Source organism: Xiphophorus hellerii, chromosome 7 (assembly GCF_003331165.1).
Source record: "Xiphophorus hellerii strain 12219 chromosome 7, Xiphophorus_hellerii-4.1, whole genome shotgun sequence".
Classification (NCBI taxonomy): Eukaryota; Metazoa; Chordata; class Actinopteri; order Cyprinodontiformes; family Poeciliidae; genus Xiphophorus; species Xiphophorus hellerii.
The window spans coordinates 16,676,458-16,703,076 of NC_045678.1; the positions used below are offsets into that span (position 1 = coordinate 16,676,458).

Consider the following 26,619-nt stretch of genomic DNA (forward strand, 5'->3'; position numbering starts at 1 on the left):
GTAAAATAAATACTGCACAATATGAAGAAATCCTGGAGGACAATTTGTTTCCACCTGCTACAGAACTTCGGAAAACATTTATTTTCCATGAAGAAGATGACGCCATCAGTGACCTAAAGCTACACAGAAACGATTTGAAGACAACAAGGTAAATGTTCTGGAGTGGCCTAATCAAAGCCCAGACCTCAATCCGATAGAGAATTTGTGGGAGAACTTGAAAATGGCAGGCCACAGCTCATCCCCAGCAACCGGACAAAGTTGGAACAGTTCTGCGAGGAAGAATGAAGTAAAATTGCAGTGTCCAGATGTGAAAGTCTTAATGGGACCTATCCACACATTCTCCATACTCTGATTGTATTGTATAACTTGTATAACTACTGAATACTGACTTGAAGGAGGTAAATATTTATAAAATCACTTATTTTACATTAATTTTGCACTATTTTGTAGAAATCAGTTCTTACTCTATTAAAGATTTTTTTTTTGGCCAAAAAGCCCAACTATGTTACTCATGATTGATTTGTAATAGTATTAAAAGAGTAAGACATCAAAAGAGGCGATTGCTTTTTATAGACACTGATGTAAAAATAATAACATGCAAATAGATAGAAAATTCACAATAAGTTAACTTTCATATCAGCTTTTTATTAATTTTTAAGTTTTTAGATTTGTTATGATTCCACTGTTGAAAGTTGTCCAAGTCAATAATTTCAATGCACATGTCTGAGCAGCACTATGTTATGAACCAGATGTGATATTAAATGTTCTACAAATATTTTTTTCTCTCTAAAACTCATCAAAGAAGTTAAGATAAACTAAGTAAATATAGTCTTTAAACTTTTATTGCAAGAGGAGTACATCAAAAAGTTCATAAGCCATTATCAATATAGAGTTCCCAGCCATAAAATCACTGTAGCAACACGAATGAATGAATGAACCTTTAAAGCAAGTGGACACATATTTTTCACAACAATTGGGCATACAACCCACTTCAGAACTGCCCTGCATTATCCTTGAGCTGAGAAATTGAACTTTACAGCTTCTGTTACCAGATGCAACAGAATCTGGTTATGGTCTCTGGTATCTCTAGAGACATTGAGTTTGACTAAATCTAGACTTAAAATCAATTTTGCTGTTATTATGATATTATTGTTAGAAAAGAAAAAATAAATATAATAATGGTAATTTTTTCAAAGTTGTCAACAGGTTGGTTTATAATGTTGAACAAATTACTATTTTATTTTTATATTCGTTAGAATACCGTACAAAACAATACGCATTAATGTTTTCTTTCTTTGCACCTGTTGTGAATCGCTTGACCGTTTATTTTCCCTTTTGAACCTTCTCGGCACCTGTAGTTGAGTTGGCAGCTCAATTGTTTTGTTTTGGTGGTCAAGTTGGAAGTCTACTTCGAGGTTTGTAATCCAAGGTTTATTATTAAGATGATTATAAGATAAGCCATTTATCAGTTCACTTTTTTGTAGTGGTGTTAGAATCTAAATTAGCCTTTTATTCAGCAGCTTTTAGTTTCTACCGGTTGACTAGCAGCTAAGCTAACTCAGTCGCTTCAGGTTTGCGTTTTTTAAATTGACACATTTTCTGTTGCATGAACTTTATTAACACATTCCATAAAAAGTTACATGTAACCTGAAATGCGAAAGCTTGGTGATTTAAAAAAAAAGGACGGCATTAAGCTACAAGGCAAATTATGAAAAACAAGGAAGGCTAATGCTAGCAGTAGAGAGGCCAGCGGTTGAATGTTGCAGTTTATTCATTAAATTTCGACGCTTACTGAATTGGCTTTAAGTTTAAAAGTTGTACAAGTTTTAGATTATATCCTTTAACGTTTTTATATATATAATTACAATCAGTCAAGCAATGTTTTGAACTAAGAACATATGGAAATATGGTATTAGCTTTAGGGTGGGGCTCATTTAACCTAATCTAATGACAGCGAGTGGACAGTGACCAAAAAGCATCTTGTTGAAAGATGTGTTTAATGCTTTGCTTTTATTTATACTTTTTCATATAGATCTTCTAAAACATTTCACTGGCTTAGTATTTACAAAATTTCGTGATTTTTTTTCCCCACTCGCATATTATATAGACAATAGATTAAGTGTTACAACTAAACAAGTTATCAGTACTGACAGCTGAGATCCACGCACACTGACTTCTGCTATTTAAACAAATCAAAATCTGTGACATATTTTATGTCTAAAAGGTACTGCAGTGTGTTAACTATTTGGGAGCACATCGAGGTGCATTTGGCTGTTGTTGGTTTTTTTTTTTGTCCTTTCACCAGATGTAATAAAAAGTTATACAGCAGTAATTATTTTGTATAATTTTGTAAATACAAGGAGTTAATTTTCTTTCTTTTTTAAAATTAAAACAAACCAACAGACAATAATATGTTGCTGCCAAAAAACAATGATTCATATAGAGGTACGAGGCAGTGGATGATCAACTGAGTCATAATTTATATGTCAGGCTTTTGTTGTTTTTTTTTGTTTTGTTCTTTAAAGTGATTTGTTACAAAAATATACTTTTCCCTTTTTATACCTCCTACTTTCACTTAGATCAATAGCTGAAATTAGGTCCCTTAATGTAAAGTTGTGGCTTGTCATAATCAGGAACCTGGTTCACATCTTACCAGATTCTCTCACTTTGCTGTAACTTGTGCTAGAAAAGATTAGAGAGCAAAGCTATGAAAGCGCTGCCTCTCAAGCGAACAGCGTCTTCTAAAAAAGTTTTGCTGTGCAAGAATGGCATCTACTCTTTTCTCCTTATTTAGTTGCATTAGTAAGATGAGCTTGATTTGCATTATTTTCTGGTCACACTCAAACATATTTGCTTTTTTGTTTATTATATTTGTGAATAATTTAGTGCAAAGGTAATGGAAAACATGATTAAGCTAAGGGCTGTCCTAAGATTGTTGGATAGTTGTGTATATTTCTAGACATAGATGTAGTTTACTTTAAAAAATATGCACGCCAATGAATGCAAACTAAAATTCCCATTTTGTTTTGAGAAAGCTATTTGTTGTTGAGAAAGAATCCCTCTTGTCAAAAATCAATCAGAAATATTTAACTGGTGTGTTCGCAGAAGAAACATAGAAAATCATTAAGTGTAGGTGAGTTTCCTTTAGGATCTTTCTAAGGAAATCCTTAAGTGGAAGGCTTATCATCAGAAAGAGGCGTGACTTTTAAAGTTGACTTATCCCTCTTGGACATCTAATGCACCAGTTTAGCATATATATATATATATATATATATATATATTTCTTTCCTTCCCTTCCCACAGCTGTGACATCATGTCTGACAAAAGTGAGCTGAAAGCGGAACTCGAAAGGAAGAAGCTACGTTTGGCCCAAATCCGGGAGGAGAAAAGAAGGAAGGAGGAGGAGCGAAAGAAGGTATGAATTTTCTGACTTAAGGATTTGTCGTAGTCCGACATTGTATCTTCATCAGTGAAATGGAAAATATATTTGGCCAAGTTCAATGTACACGACAGAAATGAAAAGCAATCATGGAAATGTTCAAATCTTCTAAAACGATTCTTCCTCCAGGCTTTCTAGTGTAACTGAGCTTCATCTCAGTCTTTTTGCATTTGCCATTTTCTGCGACAGCTGTGAGTTTCTTGCCTTGTTAGTTTAAATTAGAAAGGTAATTATTGTCTTCCTTCAGAGCAAGGTCTGAACGAGAGCAGCTGAATGTAATGTTGATTCCTGAAATAGTCCTGAATGCTTGATGTTTCTCTGTTCGCAGGCGGACCAACAGCAGAAAGAAGTTTCACAACAGCAGGATGACTCCGACCTGGAGAAAAAAAGACGAGAAGCTGACGCTCTTCTGCAAAGTATGGGGATAACACCAGATGCTGCAGTTGGTATGTTTATTTATCTGATGCTGGATTGCTTCGATATACTGTCTTGGTAATTATGGAACTGCATAGATCAAAACTAATTCAGTCACAACTGTTTAGCTGCATAATTTATAAAGGTCAGACAGTTGCTTAAATCTACTTAAAAAAAGAAAAACTCAATTCGATACTGTGTTGTGCATGACTGGCTGTTTTGAAAATTTGGGAGGTTTTTTTTCTTTCTATTTTTCACTACAAAAAATAAAAATCAGATTTCCTGAGCCTGTTGATCTACGTTGTTAAAAACAACACAGATAGTTTAAAGCTAGTTTTAAATGCAGACAAATCCAGGTTGATGTTATCCTCTAACTGTAAGAGTAATAAAGTAATATGAGTTTTAGCAATCATAAGTTTTTAAGGTACGCAAATTCATTGGATCCTTCAATACAGATTCTATCTAGGTCTCATAATTGATAATGCTTTCTGTTGTATGGTAAAACAATAAAAGTGTCTGAAATTGGCAGGGATGAAAATAATCTGATTGATCAACAATGCATTAATTATGTAAAAATATGTATATATTTTTACATATTTGTTAAATCTGTCACCATGTTGTGAAAGTATGCTATAAGACAAATAATTTGTGAGAAGCTCAAGCTCCTCTTCCTTCTCCCTGAGCTACTGTTGCCGTCTGAATAAATACACTGCTTCCGACCAAAAACAACCCATCATAGCAAGAAGGATGATTTGGCGCTGTCAATCAACCATTTAGCAGCACATTTAGTACTTGCTGCTAAATGTGCTAATAGAGGACAAACAAGTTACTTTTACAGGAAAACTGTTTATTTCCCGTCAATGGTGGCCTTGTTTAGTAGGCTGAATATTCACAACAGTCTCTGCTAGCATTGCAGCGTAGCAGAGAGCAAACGCCACATAAGATTGTGACTGACAGCAGTAATACCCTCCTCCTGGGTCTGATTGGTTATATCTCGTTAGCATTAGGTGAAGGCAGATGTTTTTATTCACAGACTGTATGTCCTACATTATATGAGACAGATACTGTCGAGACATAGTGACAGTTTCAACAAATATGTCAAAATGCACATTTGAAGTTTCTTCTGTAGATTGAGTCGAGAAACTTACATTTGGGCAACATTGAGACAGATGCATATATTGTTCATTTGCAACATATCTACTTTTATCTCTGTATTGCTCAAAATTTGCAGAATAAAATTTTACAGTAAGGCATGGTGGTGTATACAAGTTGCAGAGAATTTATAAAGTTTTAATAAGATAAAGATGGCTGTGATAGCAATGAATATCTATGTTACCAATGCTAAATAACTCAATATTTCTTTAATTTGGGTTATTGTTTTTACAACCTTAGACTGACTGACTCTTAAAGCAAACCGCATTTTAATATTGTGGTGTTTTGTTTTTGTGTAAGTAAGTTTATTGTGTAAGCCTTGTTCTCCTAATAGTTTGCAGTCTAAGTCCTATAGACAACAACCATGAGAACTGAAGAAAACTTATACTTAGTATAAAAATGAACATAATGCACTCTCACTATACTAAGGGAATTTAATAAAAACTTGTTGGATATAGAATAGAATATACTTCATTGATTGAAAAAGGAAAATTACCCATTTGTTCCCAAAAATGTCAAATTGACCTGGAAACAAATTCAGCAATCTTTACGATTAAGAGATGGTTCTACACTGCCTAAAGCAACTAAGTAGAGTCACTGCTTGAAACTCTGGTACAAAAACTTACTCATCAAGTTTCAAACATGTTGTGTAGAATTTATTTAATTATCGGAGAAAATAGACTTTCTTTACAAACCGAGTTGTCTCATATTTATGAAAAATAAAGCAGAAGGTAAGGGACTTAAACAATTAAAGCACATAGATTTGAGTAGAATCTCATAGAAGTACTCATCAATCAATCAAATTTTTACTGCATTAGTAGTGGAAACCGTATGTGATGTTTCAGAAACCACATGAAGGAACTGCTAAAAATACCCTCTTCTTTTGCTTTTACATTTAAAAGCCACAGGTTTCAGACACTTGATCGAGGAGTAAATCCTTATACAAAAAGTATTTCTAAAAGAAAGTGTGTGTGTAAAAGTTTCCCAAACCTGTGTGCAAAACGTCTGAGCAATCTCTCTATTTAAACAGCAGGTGGCAGAAGAGATCCATTAAAAAGTCAGAAGCTGTTTAGAACATAAATCAGGCAATGATACCATGGTTGTGTTTTTAAAGCAGTTTAAGTTTGCTTAGATGTGCGTAGGTTTTTATTGGCTGAATTTTTCTAAAAGTATTAGAATGTTTTCTTTAATCCAGATACAATTTTTGCAAATTGAGGCATTATGCTTTGCTTAATTCACTATTTCCTACACATAAAATACATTCTTCCAAGATTTAAATGGTAAAACATATCCAACAACACGTTGATGTGTTTCTGCTGTTGAGTTGTGAACCATTCAGCTTACTGACCATATTCTGTCTCTGTCTCTAACATAGCCCCTCCTCCCATGACTCCTGCTCCCAAATCAGCGGAAACTCCTAGTGAAACCGGCAGCCAGGACTCTGATGGAGCCGTGGGACCCAGGTACACAAACACACCCAAGAATCCCTCAACAAGAGTCCAAACCGCAGCGCAGGAATTTACAAGTGTGGAGAGCATCCAGACTTCCCTGTTTCGGAAGATATTTCCTACCTAAAGCAAATTCTAGATATTTATTGCTTCATTGCGTCTCTTATAATAGATAATTCTCTTTTTCTTTTTTTTTCCTCCTGCTTTGACATGTGATCAGCCTTTTGCAGATGTGTTTTGCTGTAAATGTGCTGAGATGCATTGTCAGCTTGTGTATTTTGCTTTTATGTGCCTGTTGTTGCATTTTACTGTGACATAAAGGTTACAGATGCCAGTAAATCCTGCAGTTTAGCTTAAACTCAGGTTAGCTCTGCCATTGCTGCAGTGAGTGATGACAAATTTATGCCAACCAAGGACATGTTTATTTCATTTATGTTCCACCAAATTAGAATGCTCCCAAATTAACAATGAAACAGCGGGTTGCTGTGACGCCTGGGGGACTTCTTAACCCCTAATTAGAGCCCCCTTCCCTGGGCTGAAATTCAAGCTCCCCCAGTGTCCCATCAGGCCTGGTGAGCTGTTCCCACTACGTGTTGACTCATTTCCCTCACCAGCATGGCCATTTCCTACACACATGGAGGTCATGTTTTCTCCCAGAGGGATCCCCTCTCCACTGCCACCATTCTGGCTACACAACGCTCAAAGCCTTTGGTGTGACAAAGTTTGGACAGATCCATTGTTCAATTTCTGTTTTTTTTCTTTTTGCTGGGAATTTAAATCTGCATTGGATATGTAATGGTATAAATTGAACAGACTTTCGATCGTTCCCATCAGCATGTTCTGATGCTAACATTATCTGGTCTCTTCATTTGTGCTTGCTTGTCGGTCTGTCTGTCACTAATGCTGCCTTGTTGCTGTGACACTAATCAGGACTCTGCACTGGGACTCTGACCCGTCCACTCTTCAACTTCACTCTGATTCTGAGCTGGGGTACTGGACACTCTCTTCTCTCCTTTCCTGGTCATTTTCCTTTCTCTCAATCTATGGCATGATTACTTTAGCTTTCAGGGTCATTGTTAAGTTGATTCAGTCCAGGAGAAACGGTGACGTCATGCATGTTGAAAAAATCTGATTATATAGCGCTAATAAATTGTGAACTAATCAATTTCTTTCACGGTACCAAGAAAGACAAATTATTTTAGATAAGCTAAAGAGTTTCTCTGAGTGAGGTGAGAATTGTTGCAAAATATATTAAGGATGGTTAATGTTAGGTGGTGCAGAGTTTGAGTTGTTCTGTGTTTTATAGGCGTGTGACTCCAAAACTGGGAATGGCCAAAGTCACACAGGTGGACTTCCCACCACGTGAAACAGTGTCCTACACCAAGGAGACTCAGACACCAGCCCCCGCCCAGGCTAAAGAAGGTGATTTATGTTTTTTTTTTTTTTTTTTAGATGTTTTTTTTTTTTTTTCAAAAAATCTGAAATCCGTGCTTTTTTTTATGCAACTTTGCCCTGTCTCTACCAATTTTAGCTGATTCCACTTTCTCTCTAAAATTAATTGATATATATATATATATCTTTTTTTTTTTTAGTTGTCCCTACGCGATCATTAAATATCTTGTTAGAAGCGAGAGCTGCACAATATATCAAATCACAGTCAACATCGCAATTTCCGAGTGTGCAATTTAAAAGGACTTCTTGGATGCGACATCAGTAGGACTGCATGGTATCAGGGAAATATTTAATTGCAACAGTGTGTTTGAAAATTACGATGACTATATTAATTACAATTAACCCACATTTGCTGACACTTTTCTTTCTTTACCATTACGTAATTTCCCTGCCACTCAGTGAGCTTTAATGTCTCAGCAGTTAAAGATACACATCAGCTGTGGGCATTAAGGGTAGTTAGAGACCATTCATCAGGCCAGTGTAAGTGCATATTGCGTGATATATAAACTATTGCCTATAATTCGTATCAGTACAATCAGTATATACTGATATACAGCGTGTAAAATTGTGTAGTATTATCCTACTAAATGTTGTACCCAAGCAATCATTTGTGTTTGCAATGTTGCAAAAAGTAATATTAAAATGATCATTTCATACTCTCTTCAAATATATACTAATCATCAGGGTGTAAATGAAATAATGTAACCTTCCAAATGTAGCTGCAAAGTTGGATGAAGTGTAAACTGTCTTTTATACCCACACCTGTTATAGTTCATAGCGATTAAGATGCTAAAGCTCACAGGGAGTGGTGGGTTCACGGTGGAAAGGAAAGAAGAGTGAGAATAATGTGAGTTAGATCTAATATTCAATAATATTGAAGCTATTTGACTTTCTTTTAAATAATGTGATCCTATTAGGAGCAGAGGTGACGTCACACTATGTAAGAGAGCTCAGTTGCTGAAAAAACAGGTTTTACTATTATTTTGAAATTAAGAAAATGATTACAGAGTTGATGTGAACAGAATGCTTTTTTAGCATCCTAAATGCTAAATTAGGAGCTGAAACTGAAATGTTCTTTGCTTTTTAAACTTTCTGTAATCTGCTGAAAATCTTGCTCTCTCTCACAGCTTGAATTAAACACAGACATTTAGTCTTTTAAAAAGCTTCCTGGATCCCACCGCTTCTCTGATTTCACTTAAGCAATACAACAGCACTGAAAATAATTACCTTCGTGTCTTCTTACTGCTATAACAACTTCCACACTGAAGAGTGTTGTTGTTACCATGACCTAGTAGTCCTTTGATATGTCATCTGCAGCGCTGCAGGAAATGACAAAAAGAGTTTTGCATTTGCAAGTTACAGGTCGAGCTAAAAATCATCTAGTTCTGGTCACAAGCTGATTTCTCTGTTCATCTCCACTTATTCGTTATGTTGCTTCTTTAAGATATGTATTATTTCTTGAGGTTGGAGGGGGAGGCAACGGGGAATATTTGGGGAAAAGAGGAAAATGAATGACGTGTGGAAAAGCTTTACAAAGCCCTGAGATGAAAGTGATGGGAAAATGAGATGTAGGAAACACAAGAAGTCAGAGCAGAGACTCAGTTCAGATGGGCTCTGCTCCTCTGAACCCCACCATCAGCTTGGCTTTGGTGTAATTAGCGAGCAGGATGAGAAACCAGTGACAGGAAGGAGAAATGCGATTGGAGCGGAAGATATGAAGCGCTGTGCGTTCAGCTGCTTATTGCCTCTGAAGCGTGTTGATATGTATGTAATTGCTGCTCCGAAGCTTTCATGTGGATGGACAAACAGAATATTTGTGCCGAAATCCACATGTTGAACACATGTTGTATTAAATATTCAATATTCCCAGGTGAGCTGCTTGTTCTTGGATGATTTTTTTTTTGTTTTTGTTTTGTTTTTTGCAACGACAGATGATGAATAATGGCCTTGTCTGACATCCTGATGAGGATTTTGGTTTTGAACCTTCACTTTCAGCTACTGGATGAATTTGTCTTTTAACTCATCTCAGTTTGCACCGGTTAACACACGTCTTCAGCGTCCATGAAAGCTTGGTTTGGATTTTAAACAGTGTACTGATGTGTAGAAAATTCAGAGATGACATGCAGAGTGCATAAGGTCAGATTTTTCTCTTGTTTTGGAAAGGGGCTTATGGGGGTATACTACAAACCAAACTAGTGAAGGATGAAGAGCATCTTTTTTTGCTCCTTATTTCTCTGGCCTCCACTGGGTATAGTAAGACTGTGTTAAACAACGATGCTCTCTGCCAGCTGTTCAACACAGAGCCCCCCCTTCCCCTCTCTGCCACTATGTAATCATTTCATCAACTCCTTCGCTTCCCCTGTCTTCTCCCTTCACTGAACAGGCACATAACAAAACGCACTCAGTGACATTGTGCATTTTCACACCATCACTTCTGGCGCCCGATGAGACGGCGATGCCTCCCCATCTTGCTCCCGTTTGCCACATTTGTGATGCGTGGGGTGGCGTCTGGCCTGCTTTCTGATTGAGTTATTTATTGTATTGTGGAAAGGAGGCAGCGGCGCCGCACTCTCAAGGTCAGCAGGCGGTGGCATTAGAGGGAGCGGCTATCGCACACTGGCTGCTGCAGGTTGAGGGTTCCCACTGTGTGTTCCTGACATCCCAGAAAAACGAGTTGAAGATTCGAGATCACCAGCTATGTTCACACCTATAAGGGAGAACAACAATGAGCAATCAAGGAGAATGCTATCTAATTTTTTTGTTTGTTTTTTTCCTGAGAAGCTTCTGCTAATGCTGCAAAATGGAGCTACTAAGCAATCCTTGATGTCCTAGTGAACTTGAAATCTTGTAGTCTTTATCTTATTTTTATGTGTAGAAGAAAGTATTTGTACCCACAATACAAAAAAGTAATAAGTTTTGGGACCTAAATTGTTCTGATGCTCCATTATTTGATATTACAAACCAGAAGGCATCTGATTGTTTTTATAATCACCACAGTTGTAAGGTATAATTAGCAAAATATTTGAACAATCTAAAAAAATGACTAAAAAATGGTTTTACTTAAATTTAAATATGGAATTTGATTTGATAGAAGTGTGATTGTAATTATATCAAGGAAAGATATTTCCACAATAACATTTTTTTTAACAATTTGGTGGTGAAGCACCAAGTCTTTGAGATTGGAAGGCCTCCTTTCCATCACCCTCATCTTTAAATCCCTCCACAGACTCAAGTCTGGACTCTGTCCGGGCCACTCCAAAATGTCATTACCTCTGCTCAGAAGAAACATGCTGGTAAAATTGAACGACCAGTGTTAAACCTGAGTTTACCAGTGTTCATACATAATCTTTGTCCTAACTATATTAAGAAAATAATAAAACCATACTCAAAACCAATACATTATCTTTCTTAATCGTATCCTTTTTTGTTTTCCTATATCCGATGTTAAATAATTTGCAGCCGTTTTCAATATAATTTGGGGAAAAAATGGTTTTTACATTTACAATATCATGTTTTGGATTAAATTGTCATCTTACTGTTAATAAAGTCTTATCAAGTAATAGCATGATGACAAAAAAAATACAAATCCTGACTGCAAAGTTAACTGAATAAACACTTTTCATTGCAGCAATGTAAACGGCACACTTTCCGTTAGAGTTGCACAGCATATCAACTCATGATTGTCATTTTTGCAAAGGGTTGCTTTGATGCAATATTTTGCCAGCTAATATATATTCAAATGTCATACATTCATGCTCTGCATGCAAAAAATATACAATCAATATATCGGCTAAACTTCGACTGCCCTTGATGCTTACTTCTGATATATTTAGTGTCTGAAACACTGAAACTTGTGAAGAGTTGTGATGACAAAAAAGGAAAGACTCAGGTGTAATTTTCAACAATTACATTGGCTCTGTTTGTTTCCTAATTTCTGTTTCCAATCCATTGATGGATTGGAAACAGAAATTCCTCTCCATATGTGTGAAGTTTGTAGTAAAGGAAGTGTTGTGTTAATCTACTAAACTGGTGAACGTGTCAATGCTGCAGTATTCCCAGACTGCATCAATATGCTCTCTTCTATAAAAGGCTGTAATTATGGAATAAGATATTGTTGGACGCTGTGGGGAGGGTGGAGGGTGGATTGGTTGGTTCAGCACTGCATTTCAAAAGACTCGTCAGGAACACAAGTACGCCGAGCGGTTCAGTAAATCTCATATTTAATTGAATATGATTGTTTTAATCATTTTAAATTTAGAGGTAGGTCAAAACTTTTAATCATAAAGTCCTTAAAGGCCTGCTTGCTTCAAGTGCCACTTGGAATTGTGGTCAGCTTTTATGCACTTGATGATTAGTAGTGCTTGAATATCTGTCGTAGAGTAGCTGATCATTTCAAGGAGAAAATTTGATATTTTCCTTTTTTAAATTTTCTCATTGTATGATTTTTATTAATGTGCACCCTTTTTGATTTTGACATGCGAGTCTCCCGGAGGTTTACTTTTTTCCTTCAACCAATACTGCCGTTCGCTATTTAAAAGGTTTAGATAATACTCTTATGTTAGAAACACTTTACTTTTAAGATGAACGATGGTAGTACTATTATATGTCTGTGGTATTAGACTACTGGTTTTCTGTGGGTTTGTAAGTGATGTTTAATAGAGAAATATCAGCTAATGCCTGGAAACATAGGATTTTCAGCTTGATCGTTCCAGACCAGTGATATGCTGGCTGGTTGAAAACTCAAATCAGATCTTGTTTTTAATCCTTGATCACACGATGCTGAGCTCTACCAGGTTGCAGTAGCAACACAACTCTCCGCTTAGCTTTAGATGAAGGCAGAGGGATCACAGCTATTTAAAAAGTAGCTGTATTTTAATGACATGTGGAGATTTATTGTGGTGAATTCAGGCTGCAAGAGAGCTGGACTTTCATCAGATAACAGACTGAATGGAGTATTCGCGGAGAAATCTATCCATAGATTTTCTAGACCGTAACTCTAAATTATTTGTAGAAAATTCACCTATTTGTGGATTTTTCAGTAGATCATATTCAAAATATTTGGTTGGAAAAAATGCAGTGTTGACTGCTAAAATACCTAGATGCAAGGCTACTTGACATGCTACTGGCTAGCATTTGCAAAACAGCCAAACCAGAAGTGCAATTTGATTTCCTTAGCGCTGATTTGCTGCACCCCCAACAGCGGAAATAAGAAAGACTGTAGAAAATCCTTTCAGTGCCATTCCTATAGTTGCTTATATCATTCTAAAATCTGTATCAGCAAATCAAAGCTTTAAAAAAGCCAAAGACTAAAATTTAATCTCAAAATTTTGCTCTGTACATCTCTGATCTTTGAGTTCTTAAAGTGCGGCGCTGAAGACGAAGCCTGGCTGACTTCTCCAGCTGGGTACAACAGTTGTTTAATACTTGTTTATCCTTTGCCATGTTTGCATTAATGTATTGTCTGTTGACTTGGACTTGCCGTTGCTCTTTCCACTCCTCCACTCCCTGTCCTATACTGCAACAACCCCCTCCCCCCCAAAAAAGCTTTTATTTCTTAAGTGGTACAAAAGCCATAATTGGACTTGCTTTGAAAGAGGTGTCAGTGTATGGGACATTGGTGATCCGGGTGAATTCTGCTAAATGCAACCCACCCACCCTTGCTGCTTCTACCCCCCACCCGCACGCGAGCACAGCCCCCCAGCGGGGTCACCAGGATCACTAGCTTTTCTCCAAATGGCCATTTTGGCTGGCAGGTGCATTATACCCTTTATTTTCAGATTGTCTGTCCGCTCCTAATGCCTGGCAGGTTGATTGCTCCGGCTGCCTCGCCAGGGAAAGGGCTGACGAGCGCGGCCGGGACTAGCTGAAAGACAGTGATTACTGTTTTCCTTTAAGCCTGATTGAGGCCCTTGAAAGGAAAGATTTTAACCTTCTCCTGTTGGGAGTAGGGTATGGCTGCACATCGAAATGACTCGTGTCATCAACCCGATTCTGTAAACTCATCAGCGCTCCCAATAACCTTCGTCCCTCAACCCTCCGTCTGAGGAAAGGGATAAATCACTTTATGGACAAAGTGACGGATGACATTATCATTTAGATTATCTCACTGGGAGAGAAACTCTTGCTTGTGGTGTGGTGATCTTAGATTAACTGCAAACGCTTTTGGAAACAAAGCAAGAACGTTCCCCTCCCCAGTTTGAATTGCGTCTTTTCTCCTTTCATTTTACGTTTAATACCACCTTGAGAAGATGTCTTGGGAAGAATCACGTTAGTCTTCTTTGAGGTGAAACCTGTGTGCAGTTTGCCAGCTGGTGTGGCCTGTATTTTGTTGTACATTCTCGGAGCCTGAATAGAAGCTGCAGGACCTCCTGCTAGGACGGTAATTGCGCAGGCTTGCCGTTCAGGGGGAGGCTTGTCTGGAGGCGGCCATGCGGAAAACCTCTGTGCCATCCCCATGCCACCTCTGAAGTGCGCAAGACAATCCCTGCATCACCATCTGCTTTTGCACCATGCCGTCATCTGGTCAAGTCCAAAAGGATGGGCCGAGGCAGCTGCTCCTCACCCTCTGCCCTGTGGCCCATAAGGGGGCAACCTGCAACTGGGACACAGAGGAAACGGCTACACTGACAGCCAGACTCCCTTTGAATGGATTGTGTCTCATTAACAGTTGGGAAAAGACAGGGGTCCCTATGACAACAAGACACCCGCTGCGCCGTGTCCCTTTAATACAAACTTCCCTTCTATGAAGGAGCAGGTTCCTCTTTGAAAAGCAACATAGTGCTGACAAACCAAACAAATGCAAGGCAGAGATACAAAATCACTCTATTGCTGCGCCCGTAATCGCTGGGTGGAGCTTTTATTGAAAGCGAAAATAATGAAGGTGTGAAATAAAACAGCCAAGCTGCATGAAGCATCCGTTTGGCGGCGTAATCGTTCCTCTTGAGAAAGTTTTCCACTTTATTTTGATTTTTAAATGCTATTGTAATATAGAAATCTGACAAAAAACAGGTAATCACAAGGATGTAACCTTTTAGGGTTTGTTTTACGCATCAGGAGATAAAGTTTGTAGAGGCTCGTTTAATCTGTGATCTGAGTTTTTATGACTTTTTGATCAACAGAGGAAGAAGAGGAGGAAGAAATTGCTCCAGCTCAACCAGTAGTCGAGGATCAAACTGAGAAACTGCACCAGAAAGAAGTAGAAGAAGAAGGTAATTCACTACTACTAATCCTAACTGTACTAAAATTTCAATTGGAGTTGTTGGGATTTTTACAGAGCATCACATAGATGCCTCCCAAAGACATTCATACATCTTTAGATAGACCATCACAAAGTGCTTTTGAATCCAGAGCCCTTTACCTTAAAATAAAATCGACTGCCTTTAGAACTGTAATTCTGACCTTAGAAGTTTGGTAGAGAGCATTAGAAAACAACCAGCATCACAAGGCCATGCAGGCAGAACATTAATTAGAGAAGCAGCAAAGAGGACCTACTATTAATCTGGATCTGCAGAGATCTAAAACTCAGATGGAAATATCTGGCAACAGAGTAACTATTGTCCAAGTGTGAAATTGTCATACTTATAACGCCATAAAAAAGTTCAGCTTGCAATTTGCCTTAAGCCAGGTGGTTACCCTGGTCAGTTGAGACAAAAATGTTGCTTTTTGGCCTACTTTTGGGGAATAAAACCAAAAGTCTTTGTAGTAATCCACACAGTGACACATGGTGTCACTGATTCACACAATGTGATTGAAATCAAAGAAAACCTGTGAAAAAAAAAATCCTTTTCACAGATTTTCTTCCAATCCGTCTGACTGACTTAAACTATTTTGTCACGAAGAACAGGCAACAACGTTGCTAGTAAGCCTTGCAAATGCAACTCATCTGAAACTTTTCAGGAATTTCAATTGTAGAAAAAAAAAAAGTTATTGTCCTTCCTCTTTGTACTGGCCTGCCACATAGAATCCCAATAAAATCCATTAACCTTTGTGGTTTTGGCTTAACAAAAATGGAAAAGTTTTAGATTTTTTTTTGTACTTTTCCAATTTTTTTATTTTCCACATCTCCACAACAATAAGTTTCCGTTTCTATGTCAAGCCCCGCCGCATGAGCTGACTGAGGAGGAAAAACTCCAGATCCTCCACTCCGAGGAGTTTGCTAACTTCTTCGACCAGAGCACCCGCATTATCGAGCGAGCGCTCTCCGAGCACGTGGACATCTTATTTGACTACAGCGGTCGTGACCTGGAGGACAAGGAAGGGTAATGGTGCTTAATTCGAAAGCGGTAATTTTTTATTTGAAGTATTACTTTTTATTGATTGATGTTATTTCCTCTCCAGGGAAATTCAGGCGGGAGCGAAGCTTTCACTGAACAGGCAGTTCATGGACGAGCGCTGGTCCAAACATCGGGTCGTCACCTGTCTGGACTGGTCTCCACTGGTGATTTTCTCTGACAGTTGCACCATTTTAACACATCCCTCAGAGCGCCATTAAGCAATTGTTTAATCAAACTCCTTTTTCTAAAAAAAAAAAAAAAAAAAAAAATTGAAGGAAAAATTGAATGTAATGGTTTCTAATTGGCTTTTTAAAGGGCTTTGATCATGTTTTATGGTTACCTTGCTTCAGTTTGACAACATTTCCCTTTCAGCCAAAACTCCCTCAGGAAAACCAAGTTTGGTCCCGTACACATTGTACCCGAGTCCGTCGGCTGTAATGATTTATTTCCTCTGGTGTCTAAGGTCATTTCACTCCTGATTCTGCAATGGATTTTGACAGTGACTGAGCACCACCTCTTTGTTCACTGTATTTCTAGCCAAGAGCAACATTAACACCTGAAAAACCTCAGCAGCATCCTGCAAACATCCACAACGTGTTTGTATATTTAGATGCTGTTTCCTTTTTGATTTTGGATGCAGTTTTATCGCCATTTTGAAACAAAGTTTTTTTTTATTGATTTTTTTTTTTAAACTGTTCCTGGAGTAGTCATGTTTTTATGAAATAATAAAAGGAATAAAGGATATTATTAAGGATCTAAAACAAACAAGCTGTGTGAAACGAGCCACAAATATGTACGAAAAGAGTCAATTTTTCATCATAGACGTTTGGGCTTTTGAAAATTTAATTTGTTAAAAAAATAAATAATATCCATCATCTCGTTTTATTTCCATAGTACAGAGTGATTTCAACTCGCCATCTTGTTTAACAAGCATGTTTTACAGATTTTATTATTTGGTTCTTGAATTCAGGTCAACGCTACGACAGAATATTAAGGCCAATTTTTTTTTTTTTTTTAATTTTGTTTTACAATAAAATCATGCCTTAAATATCAATAAAGTCATTATATTAGGAGACTTCAGTTGTAGTTTTATGAAAGCTCCTTCACAAAAAATAGCAAAAAACTAAAATGAGGAATTTTAACATCTTGTGAAGTAATACTTTGCCATCAGTTTTACGAATAATGAAATACTTTATCTTTTAACAAGTCAGCATTAAATCATTATCAGGACTAGGACTTGAATCGACTGAGCAAACGACTGGGTCTGTTTTGGAGAGAAAAGCCACACAACTAAACTGTTCATGTCAGAGGTTGATAACTAGAAGCTTTTTTTTTTTTTTTTATTAAAACAACTTTTTTTTCTTAATTTGAGATGTTCTTCTGGTAAAATCGAATATATGGTCTGCTAATATTATGACTTTATTCTCGTAATTAAACAAAAATTCTTGTAGCCTGGCCCTAATACTCCATCGTACAAATTCACAAAAGGAGATTGAATAAAAACATTAAATACTTAATGTTGGCGATGCTGTTTTTTAGAAAAGAAAGCGAGAAAAAATGTACTAAAATTGGATCTGACATGACAAAAATCCGAGATTTTATTTTTAAGCCATATTGCCCACCCCTATACTGGCAGCTGTTGCTTTTCCAAATACAACTAGATGTGAGGAGTGTGTCTATTTTATCCATTTGTTTTCCTTTTTCTTTCACTAGTATCCTGAGCTCCTGGTCGCCTCCTACAACAACAACGAGGAGGCTCCACACGAACCAGACGGCGTGGCTTTAGTCTGGAACATGAAGTACAAGAAAGCCACGCCAGAATACGTCTTCCACTGTCAGGTACCAAAACCAACATCCCTCACTTTTCCTTCTTGAACTCCCTTCTGTGTTTTTTTTTTTTTCTGCCCCACCCCCAAAAATCCACCTCGCTCCACAAGTGTGGAGCAGCGCCAACCCTTTCGCTCCCCCTTCCTGCCTCCATTCACATGGTGAGTTCACCACGCTGGCATTCACCTCCACCACATCTTTCCACAAACACATGTTCTGGAGAAGACCCGTGGCGCAAGACCTGAACGGACTCCAAGAGCTGCAGCAGGATTAAGTGTGGGTGGGTTTGGGGGTGTGGAAGAGGAGGGGGCGCAGGGCTGGTTATCATGTGCATCTAAACAAGGGCTCTGTGTTCAGACAGAGCGAGCTGGGAGAGCCGTTGAGCGCCATGGCTCTGCTCAGCTTTATATTAATGCTGCCCCGAGGCTCCTTCACCAAGACGAGTTGAGTAGAACCACATGTTGCCTTCAGAGCGGATGTCATCGAAGGCTCGCTGCTGAGATGAATAAAACTGAACAGAAGTGTGAATGCAGTTTGCTTTGTGCTTCCAAGTTGGCTCAAAAGCTGGTTGTTTTTTTTTCTTTTTCTCTACTTTTTTGTCGCATTATTTCCCTCTCGATGATTATTTGATTAAAAGGTGGTTGTAGCTGAAGCGGTCAGAGTGTTTATAACACCTTCACTGCAGTTCAAACAAACATGGATTCTATTAGAAAGTTAGTTTGTCAACACTGGTGGATATACAAATCTGGTTTCATTTTTGTTTTCCTGGACAAAAATGGAACCTTTTCATTTTAATATGAAGCATAATCAGAAAAGAACACACTGGTTATTAATATTCTGGAAGAATACGAGGCAGGTGATGAGTTACCTGTCTGTAATCATGGGGTCAGTAAGATAAACTTGAAGTAAAATGTCGCAGCAATTTAAATTTGACACACAAATTCAAAAACAGAAATTTAAAACATGATTTTTTAGCTTTTAATTAGAAAAGAAAAGCAATAATTATTCCTTTTGCTGTTAAAGTAATGTTACTACATTAAAAATGATGACGCCTTTCACGTTCATTTAGCTTTTCGTACATAGCAGCAAATATACAGATTCTTTAAATTCACACTGGCTTTTAATAATAGAGAATATTTTCCCCCACTCTTCTCTGTGTTTAATAACTCAAGCTAATTTTAGCTGTAATTTTCAAAGATAGAATAAATAAAAGTAATAAAGTTCTGTTAAAATGCAACTAATAAAATAAAGTACCAAATTAAAACAATCAAGAAATCCTAGAATTAAAAGCGGGTTTTAGGCAGGGACTCTCTTCAGATTGCAGTCTGGATCTGGGAACGTTCAGCAGTAGTTTGTTTGTGAGCCTTGCAACTCCAGCTGGAGTGTGATGACGTGAAACATGCTGCTTGAGGCTCGACTGCTGTACTTTTAATAGTTTTACCTTGATGGGAGCGTTGGGTGTTGTACCTTGAGTTTCCACTGAAGTTAAAAAAAAATGAAATGGAAAAAGTCACTTAAATAGATATTGTGACAACATGAAGTAGGATAGAACATGTCAAAAAGCAACACTTCATGGAAGAAATTCAATAACAGATGAGAAATAAAATGATTTCAAAGGATTTGAGAGGTTAGCAAACCATTCGTGACTCAGTAAAGAGACTGATTATGTACTTGCTGTAGCATTAATTACCCATTTGGGACTTGAATAAATCTCAACTGAAAGGCAACGTCCATCAAGGTCAAAACCACCGTGGATCAAAATGAACACAAACATATCTTTATGATCCCCAAGACTTTTGCGAAAAAATATTCTGTGTACACAGACAAAAAAATACATGTGTGGAAGGTTACACATGGCATTAAAACAGCATTTCAGAAAAAGAACACAGTGTGATTATCTGCAGCTGCTTTGCTGTTTCAAGACCAGGACGACTGGCTGAAAACAAAGGAAACATGAACTCTGCTTTCTAACATTGAATATCTGACCTCTAAGTGACTCAAGAAGCAAAGTCGAGTTCAGACTTGAAATCGATTTAGATGCTGTAAAGCAGGGGTCTTCAACCTCCGTCCTCAAGAACTGCTGTCCTTCAACTTTTAACTGCATCTCTGCTTCAACACACTTCAGTGAAATAATCGGGTTATCAGGATTTTGGAGAACTCTGGGGGTAATTTAGTCATTTAATTCAGGTGTGTTGGACCAGGGGTACATTTAAAAGTTGCAGGACACCGGCCCTTTAAGAACTGGAGGTTCTGACCCCTGATGTGGAGTGACCTTAAACAGGTTGTTTATGCTCCTATCCACTCCACTGTGACTGATTTTAAAACCATTCAGGCTCACAGAGGAGTGGGCCATAGTTCCTCCATAGCAATGCAGTCCATTGCCAGTTATCACTACTGCTTGACTAGTTATTGGGATTAGGGAGCAATTACTTTAATAAATGCAATTTTAACTTCACTCGGTTTGGTGATCTGAAACATTTAAAAATATTATGGGTAATTGGACCTGTCACAATAACAATTTTTACTGGAATTGTCCAAGAAGTGACTGCGATAAATGATAATATTGTTGTTTTGATATTGTTTTTAAGTCATATATTGGAAATGGCATAATGCAAGTTTGCCCTCTTAAGGACTTTAATTTTGTACAGAACACTTAACACTGGAGTTGCCATTCATTTTAAATACCCAAAATAAAACACGACCACAGACTATGAAGAAAATGGAAATAAAAACCACACACAAGCAAAATTATAAATAAAATGGATTATGGAGTCTTTATAAACAAAACTACCCTTCAAAAAAATATTAATCACCAGAATGGAAATCATTAAGCTCATTTTAATTTTATTATGCGATTGATTTACCAATTTATTGCGACAGGCGAAAGAGTAATATATTCAGGCTTTCTGAAGGCCATACCAAGTTCGTCTTTAGACTTTGCTTTTTCTCAGATTTTCTCTTCTGTCTCTACACCTGAACATATTGGTGATTTGTGCAGTCTGACAGTCGTCTGCAGCACTTGGCCCGTCTGAAAGTGATGTTTGAAGGAATAGAAAAAAATAGGTGGTTCATTTTAATTGGTTTAATAAAATGCAGTGTGATCGAAATGAGTGAAAAAGAAGGCAAAATATGAAGAACAGCCTAAAGAAATATTACTCATTAGCGTTTTTAGAAGATTCCTAGAAAGTTTGGCTCCTGGAAGCCAAACGTACATAAACCAGTTCAGTTCGGTTCTCGGAGGCGGTTTCTGTTGACCTTTTCTCAGCTGGAAGCATCAGCTTTACTCAGGTATGTTGCATTGCAACACTAAAAAATAAATCACCTCATTTTCTAGTCTGTCTCTCCCACAGTTAATGAAATGCAAACCTTGAGTCAAGTTTTCCCTCAAAAGTTCACTTGAAATGTTTCATTTGTTTGACAAGCATCAGAGATCTCACTGTTTGACCTTTTTGTCTTTGGTCTTGCAGTCGGCCGTGATGTCTGCGGCATTTGCAAAGTTTCACCCAAACGTCGTGGTTGGTGGGACGTACTCTGGGCAGATCGTTCTGTGGGACAACAGGAGCAATAAGAGGACCCCAGTGCAGAGGACCCCGCTCTCAGCAGCAGCACACACGGTACTGCGGACGCCCCACGCGGGCGAATTAACTTGATTTATCTTCAACATAGTAGCAGAAAATAAATTCACCTTCACTGCGTTCGCAGCACCCGGTGTATTGTGTGAACGTAGTCGGCACACAGAACGCCCACAACCTGATTAGCATCTCAACGGACGGCAAGATCTGCTCCTGGAGTCTGGATATGCTCTCCCAGCCGCAGGTGAGGAAAACTCAAACCTCTGTTCAGACAGAGAAGCTCTGGTCTGAGCGATGTGTCTGTTTATGTTAATTCAATATTTGGAAGCGTGGCCAACACTTCACTTCTTCTGCTGCCATTGCTAAAACTACAGGCTACAATTCTAATACAGCGCAGAAAATCGACGTCACTTTCCACAACTTCTCTTTCTGTTCACTGGAGACTAAAACATGTTACTCCGAGTCTCATTCATGCTGAATGTCACTTCCGATTTATTTCAACATTCAAGTTCACTCGTCCTTCACTTTGAAGGAAGTAGTTTTGGACCACCTGTCCTGCCAAGATCCTGATGTCAAAGTACTGGGTTCGCACGATTGAACTATGCTTTGAGTTTAATAGGTTGCTCTTGGCAACAAACGCGATATCCGTAACGGACGTTGTTCCATGTTTTCCCTCCACAGGACAGCATGGAGCTCGTCTTCAAGCAGTCCAAAGCCGTCGCCGTCACCTCCATGTCCTTCCCTTTCGGAGACGTCAACAACTTTGTGGTGGGCAGCGAGGACGGCTCCATCTACATGTCGTGTCGTCATGGAAGGTGCGACCGCAGCCCCCCCACCCCCCTTTTTCTTTTTTTTTCTTCCTCAAGACTCCTGCAGGAAGCTGAGGCAACCTGTTAAGCCCACCTAGGACCGGGTGTCAAATAAATAAAGCCCACTCGCTTCCCAGCACAGCCCAAATCCAGCACTTGATCTCCTGCTGTTTGAGGTTTCACTCCTGCCCAGTCATCCTGTTTTTCTTTTCCGCTTGTCAGTTTATGTTTGCAAAGGTCATTCAATATAAACAGGGCACACATGCAGGGGAAACAAATCATTTTTTCCCCTCTTGGCGTGTTTCTGCGCTCCAGACAGTTTGTTTACAGTCCGTTGTCCCAGAGAGAATTAAAACTGCAGTTCATCCCACAATGTTCCCGTCTGTGAGTCCGGAGCTGCCCTCCCCGAGTGTCGAAATGTGGCTTGAATCAGCGCAGCCGCTCGGTGGCGTGTCAGCCACCTCCGCAGTGCATCCAGAGAGGGCATCGCTGCGAGGTTCTGCACAGCAGAATCACCTCTGTAATTGGGGGGAATAATTTTCCACCTCATTTACAATGGTGTGATACTCTCATCACAGTTAATAATGCATAAGCATCACTCATGCTGAGTATTTACCCCTCTACATTAATTATCAGAGCCTCAGTTGGATAACAGCTCTGCAACATATGGTTGAAGGGACGCGGGCACTTTCTGCCTCCCTGCTGCTAATTACATGATCTAAGTAAATGATTACTGTGAGCGTGTCCAGGAGAGGTCCGTCTGCGCCTGTTGAGTCCCTTCATGCTTAATGAAACGCTTAAATAGTCACGAGCAGCAGCAGCAAACCCAACTGTTAACCTTTTTAGGGTTTTGTTGCTCTGAAAGCTTTGGCATAGTGTGAGCATGCGTATCTAATCCGAGGGTCACTTCTTCACATCTGTTGCTCGTTATCACGCTCATTCGGATCTGTGCGCTCCACAGCAAAGCGGGGATCAGCGAGATGTTTGAGGGCCACCACGGCCCCATCACCGGGATCCACTGCCACACAGCTGCAGGGCCGCTGGACTTCTCCCACCTGTTTGTCACCTCATCCTTCGACTGGACCGTCAAACTGTGGAGCACCAAGGTAAGACTGCTAAAAGGCGAACGGAGGAGATATGAGGGGGTTTCTTAAACTGCAGTGGTTGTGAGTTTTGGAGCAACTTCTTTTTCTAATTTTGTCATGTGGGAAAGAGACTTGGACACACAATTCATGTTGGAGTTGAGAGTGCACGCACATTATGGCACGCAGAATTTGGACCTTTTGGGCATTGAGTCTTACACATGCGCTGTAGAAGTTCATTCCCACAGTGAAATATGGCGGTGGCAGCATCATGCTACAAAGACGCTTCTCTTTTCTTTTCAGAAGAAACAATGAAGCTGGGGAAATGGATGGAGATACATAGAGGTGCATTTAGGGCTTAAAAATAAAATCTCTGCTTTTTCAAGCCAAATCCAATTTCCAAATACATTTTTCTTCACTTAAAAATTACAATTGCAATTACAAACACTTACAAATTAAATACAAATATTTTTTAAAACTTTTCTTCTATTTGAATCATCTTTAATGGTAGTTGACCTACATCCGAAGTCTAAATAAATATAATCTGTAAAACAATATGTTAAACAATACAGTGTTTTGTCATTTCTAGAAATGACAAAACACTGTCATTTAATTATCAATTTAAACAAATGTAATAAAGAGAAAATATAGATAAAAACCGTTTCTTTTTTGTAATCTTTTAAGCTTACTTGCATTATTTTTGAAGTTTTCAAGAAATTATCCAGGCAGAAGAGAGAGCAGTGTGTGATATGCAAGTGAACATTGTGTCATTTCTAACTTCCTGTCTAAGTATCGTAGTTGTAAGTAAAGTCGTAGTAACAGTCGGGTCACAAATGATCAGAATAAGATTTATTTTCTAGTTTCTGAGCAGCCAGTGTGTGAAAAAACTCACATTATGTTTTATTTTCATCAGAATGAGTGCTCCCATGTGTTTCTCCTGTGCAGAATAACAAGCCGCTCTACTCATTTGAAGACAATTCCGACTACGTGTATGACGTCATGTGGTCTCCCACTCACCCGGCTCTGTTTGCATGCGTGGACGGCATCGGCCACCTGGACCTGTGGAACCTGAACAATGACACCGAGGTACGGTTCCTCCTCTGACGCCTTCCTCTGCTGGCTTCCACATGCAGCAGAGTTGTCCGCAGAGCACCGTTCCTCCTCTGATTGATATTCTGCACGGCTGCTGTTGTTGTTTCAGGTCCCCACTGCTAGCGTTGTGGTGGAGGGGAGCCCGGCCCTCAACAGGGTCAGATGGGCTCATACCGGGAGAGAGATCGCAGTGGGAGACTCCGATGGACGCGTTCTTGTTTATGAGGTTAAAGAGGTGAGCAAACATGACTGTTGATCCGGCATGAGCTACATTAATATTTTCCAGGTCATGATTGGTATGAAAACTTAAAAAAGGGAATGAAAGTGATTCCATATCCCGTTTGTTTTTGTCCTCATTTTCATCCATCCATCTTTCTGTTTGTCCATCCATACATCTTCCTGTTTTTTTTTTTTTTGCAGTTTCTACATTTAAATTTCTAATTTCTACATCTTAATATGTGCTGAGTTTAGAGTAAAGTTTACCTTTAAAAATAAACCAGAAATAATGACAACTCTGGACATTTCACTCTGGAGAAGTAAGAGATTTGACATGCAAACTGTGTAGCCACCCTGAGATTTGTTGCACAAATGAGTGATTAATTATTTAAAATACTCACTTCAGCCTAATGAGATGTATTTAAAGGATCGTTTAATGAACCGCTCTGAGCAGTTCGGGTCTGTGTTATTTAGCCATTATCTGCGCAAATGGCCTGGAGTAACTCTTCTGTGCCCCTCCTTTCAGCAAATTGCAGTTCCGCGAAACGACGAGTGGACGCGCTTCGTCTGCACGCTGGCAGAGATCAACGAGAACAGAGACGACGCGGAGGAGCTGGCCGCTCAGCGTCTGGCTGCGTGAGCTCGTCTCTGCGGCTCGCTGCGGCGTTTAAGGGATCAGCTGGGTGCTCGTTACTGTCGGCCCTGTTTTCTGACCACATGACTGTAGGATGAAATATTTTCCGATTTCCATCACCAGTCTTCCTCAAATAGAGATCCAAGCAGCAGGGTTATCAAACAGCGACGCAAACATGAAGCCATTTATTTAAAAAATAAATAAATAAAAAAAATGGTCGTCTTCTCTTCAACCAGATGCCTTAATGTTTATCTGTAAAATCTTTACCTGTCAGTATGTTGGTGCATGTTGATGAGAGCCTTAACTTTTGTGTTTTTCAAGCCAAATAGATGCACCACTGCACAAACTCAGAAATGTCAGTCATGCTCTAGTTGTTCTATTTCTATTAAAGTTATGATGAACCAACCAGGTCTAAAATAATCCAGTGGTGTGATCATTTCAGAGGTTTTCTTTCACTTACCTTGGACTCAAAGGTCATATTAACTACAGGCTTTTAATGATAAACTGAACCACTCAGTTTCAGCATAGAATGATTACTAAACATCAGTACATGCATACATGTACACTTTTTTTTTATATAGACATCTGCAAGCTTCTTTCTTGTATATGGATCTTTTATCTCAAACTAATTTAAATTGGTTGATTTCTGAGCATGAACATTTTAAATTTGAGTTAGGTTGGGTCCTTTCCAGAAGTTTGATGTTGGCCTGGTTTTTCTGTTCCAAAGCCAGTTCTGATGTGTGTTTTTGTCCAAGTTTCAATTTTCTGTTGATTTCAGGTTAATTAAAGAACCTGGACACATGCCTCTTCCCTGTTTATTTCCACCAAACAGATTCATCTGCACCACTGTCGGCTCACGAGGCCCATATAATGATGTTGCCACCACCATGCAAGGGTTACTACATTGTGCAGTTTAAAAGCCTCGCCTTGTCTCCTCCAAACAGATTTCTTGTCATTGGTGCTATGTATTGGTATGTTTAAAATTCCTGGCATTTTTTTAACATGCTGACCAATTTTCCGTCTATGAGTTCTGACAACTCCAACTACAGTGGTTTCATTTCTATCCATGTGTTTTACTGCATGCAGAATTTTGGCTCGTGTAGATAGAAAATGTGCATTAAATTCAAATTATTTTCAAAATAGGTTAAGGTTTTCTGTTGAAACAGTATCCCACATTGACTATAGATCGGTTCAAGTAGTTTAAATCAT

General features: G+C 38.7%; 1 protein-coding gene across 2 annotated transcripts; it reads left to right on the forward strand.

Moving 5' to 3' along the window:
- The first annotated feature begins 1,291 nt into the window (after positions 1 to 1,291).
- Positions 1,292 to 26,213, forward strand: dync1i2a (dynein, cytoplasmic 1, intermediate chain 2a). 2 transcript variants are annotated; one of them, XM_032567403.1, is made up of 17 exons: positions 1,292 to 1,415; positions 3,304 to 3,415; positions 3,768 to 3,885; positions 6,381 to 6,468; positions 7,384 to 7,473; positions 7,760 to 7,875; positions 15,024 to 15,113; positions 16,001 to 16,163; positions 16,243 to 16,342; positions 17,892 to 18,017; positions 21,473 to 21,619; positions 21,708 to 21,821; positions 22,259 to 22,392; positions 23,348 to 23,492; positions 24,414 to 24,554; positions 24,670 to 24,795; positions 25,303 to 26,213. In XM_032567403.1, the coding sequence occupies exons 2-17, from the start codon at positions 3,314 to 3,316 to the stop codon at positions 25,414 to 25,416; spliced, it is 1,914 nt and encodes a 637-aa protein (XP_032423294.1). In that variant the 5' UTR covers positions 1,292 to 1,415; positions 3,304 to 3,313; the 3' UTR covers positions 25,417 to 26,213. The 2 variants fall into 2 exon arrangements, with proteins under 2 accessions (XP_032423294.1, XP_032423295.1); XM_032567404.1 differs by lacking the exon at positions 7,384 to 7,473.
- The last annotated feature ends 406 nt before the right edge of the window (positions 26,214 to 26,619 follow it).

Excerpts from the sequence above, each read along its gene's own strand:
- dync1i2a (XM_032567403.1), top strand. The coding sequence starts at position 3,314 with ATGTCTGACAAAAGTGAGCTGAAAGCGGAACTCGAAAGGAAGAAGCTA. Across the intron at positions 7,876-15,023 it reads CCCCGCCCAGGCTAAAGAAG|AGGAAGAAGAGGAGGAAGAA; the intron begins GTGATTTATGTT and ends TTTGATCAACAG. Across the intron at positions 15,114-16,000 it reads GAAAGAAGTAGAAGAAGAAG|CCCCGCCGCATGAGCTGACT; the intron begins GTAATTCACTAC and ends TTCTATGTCAAG.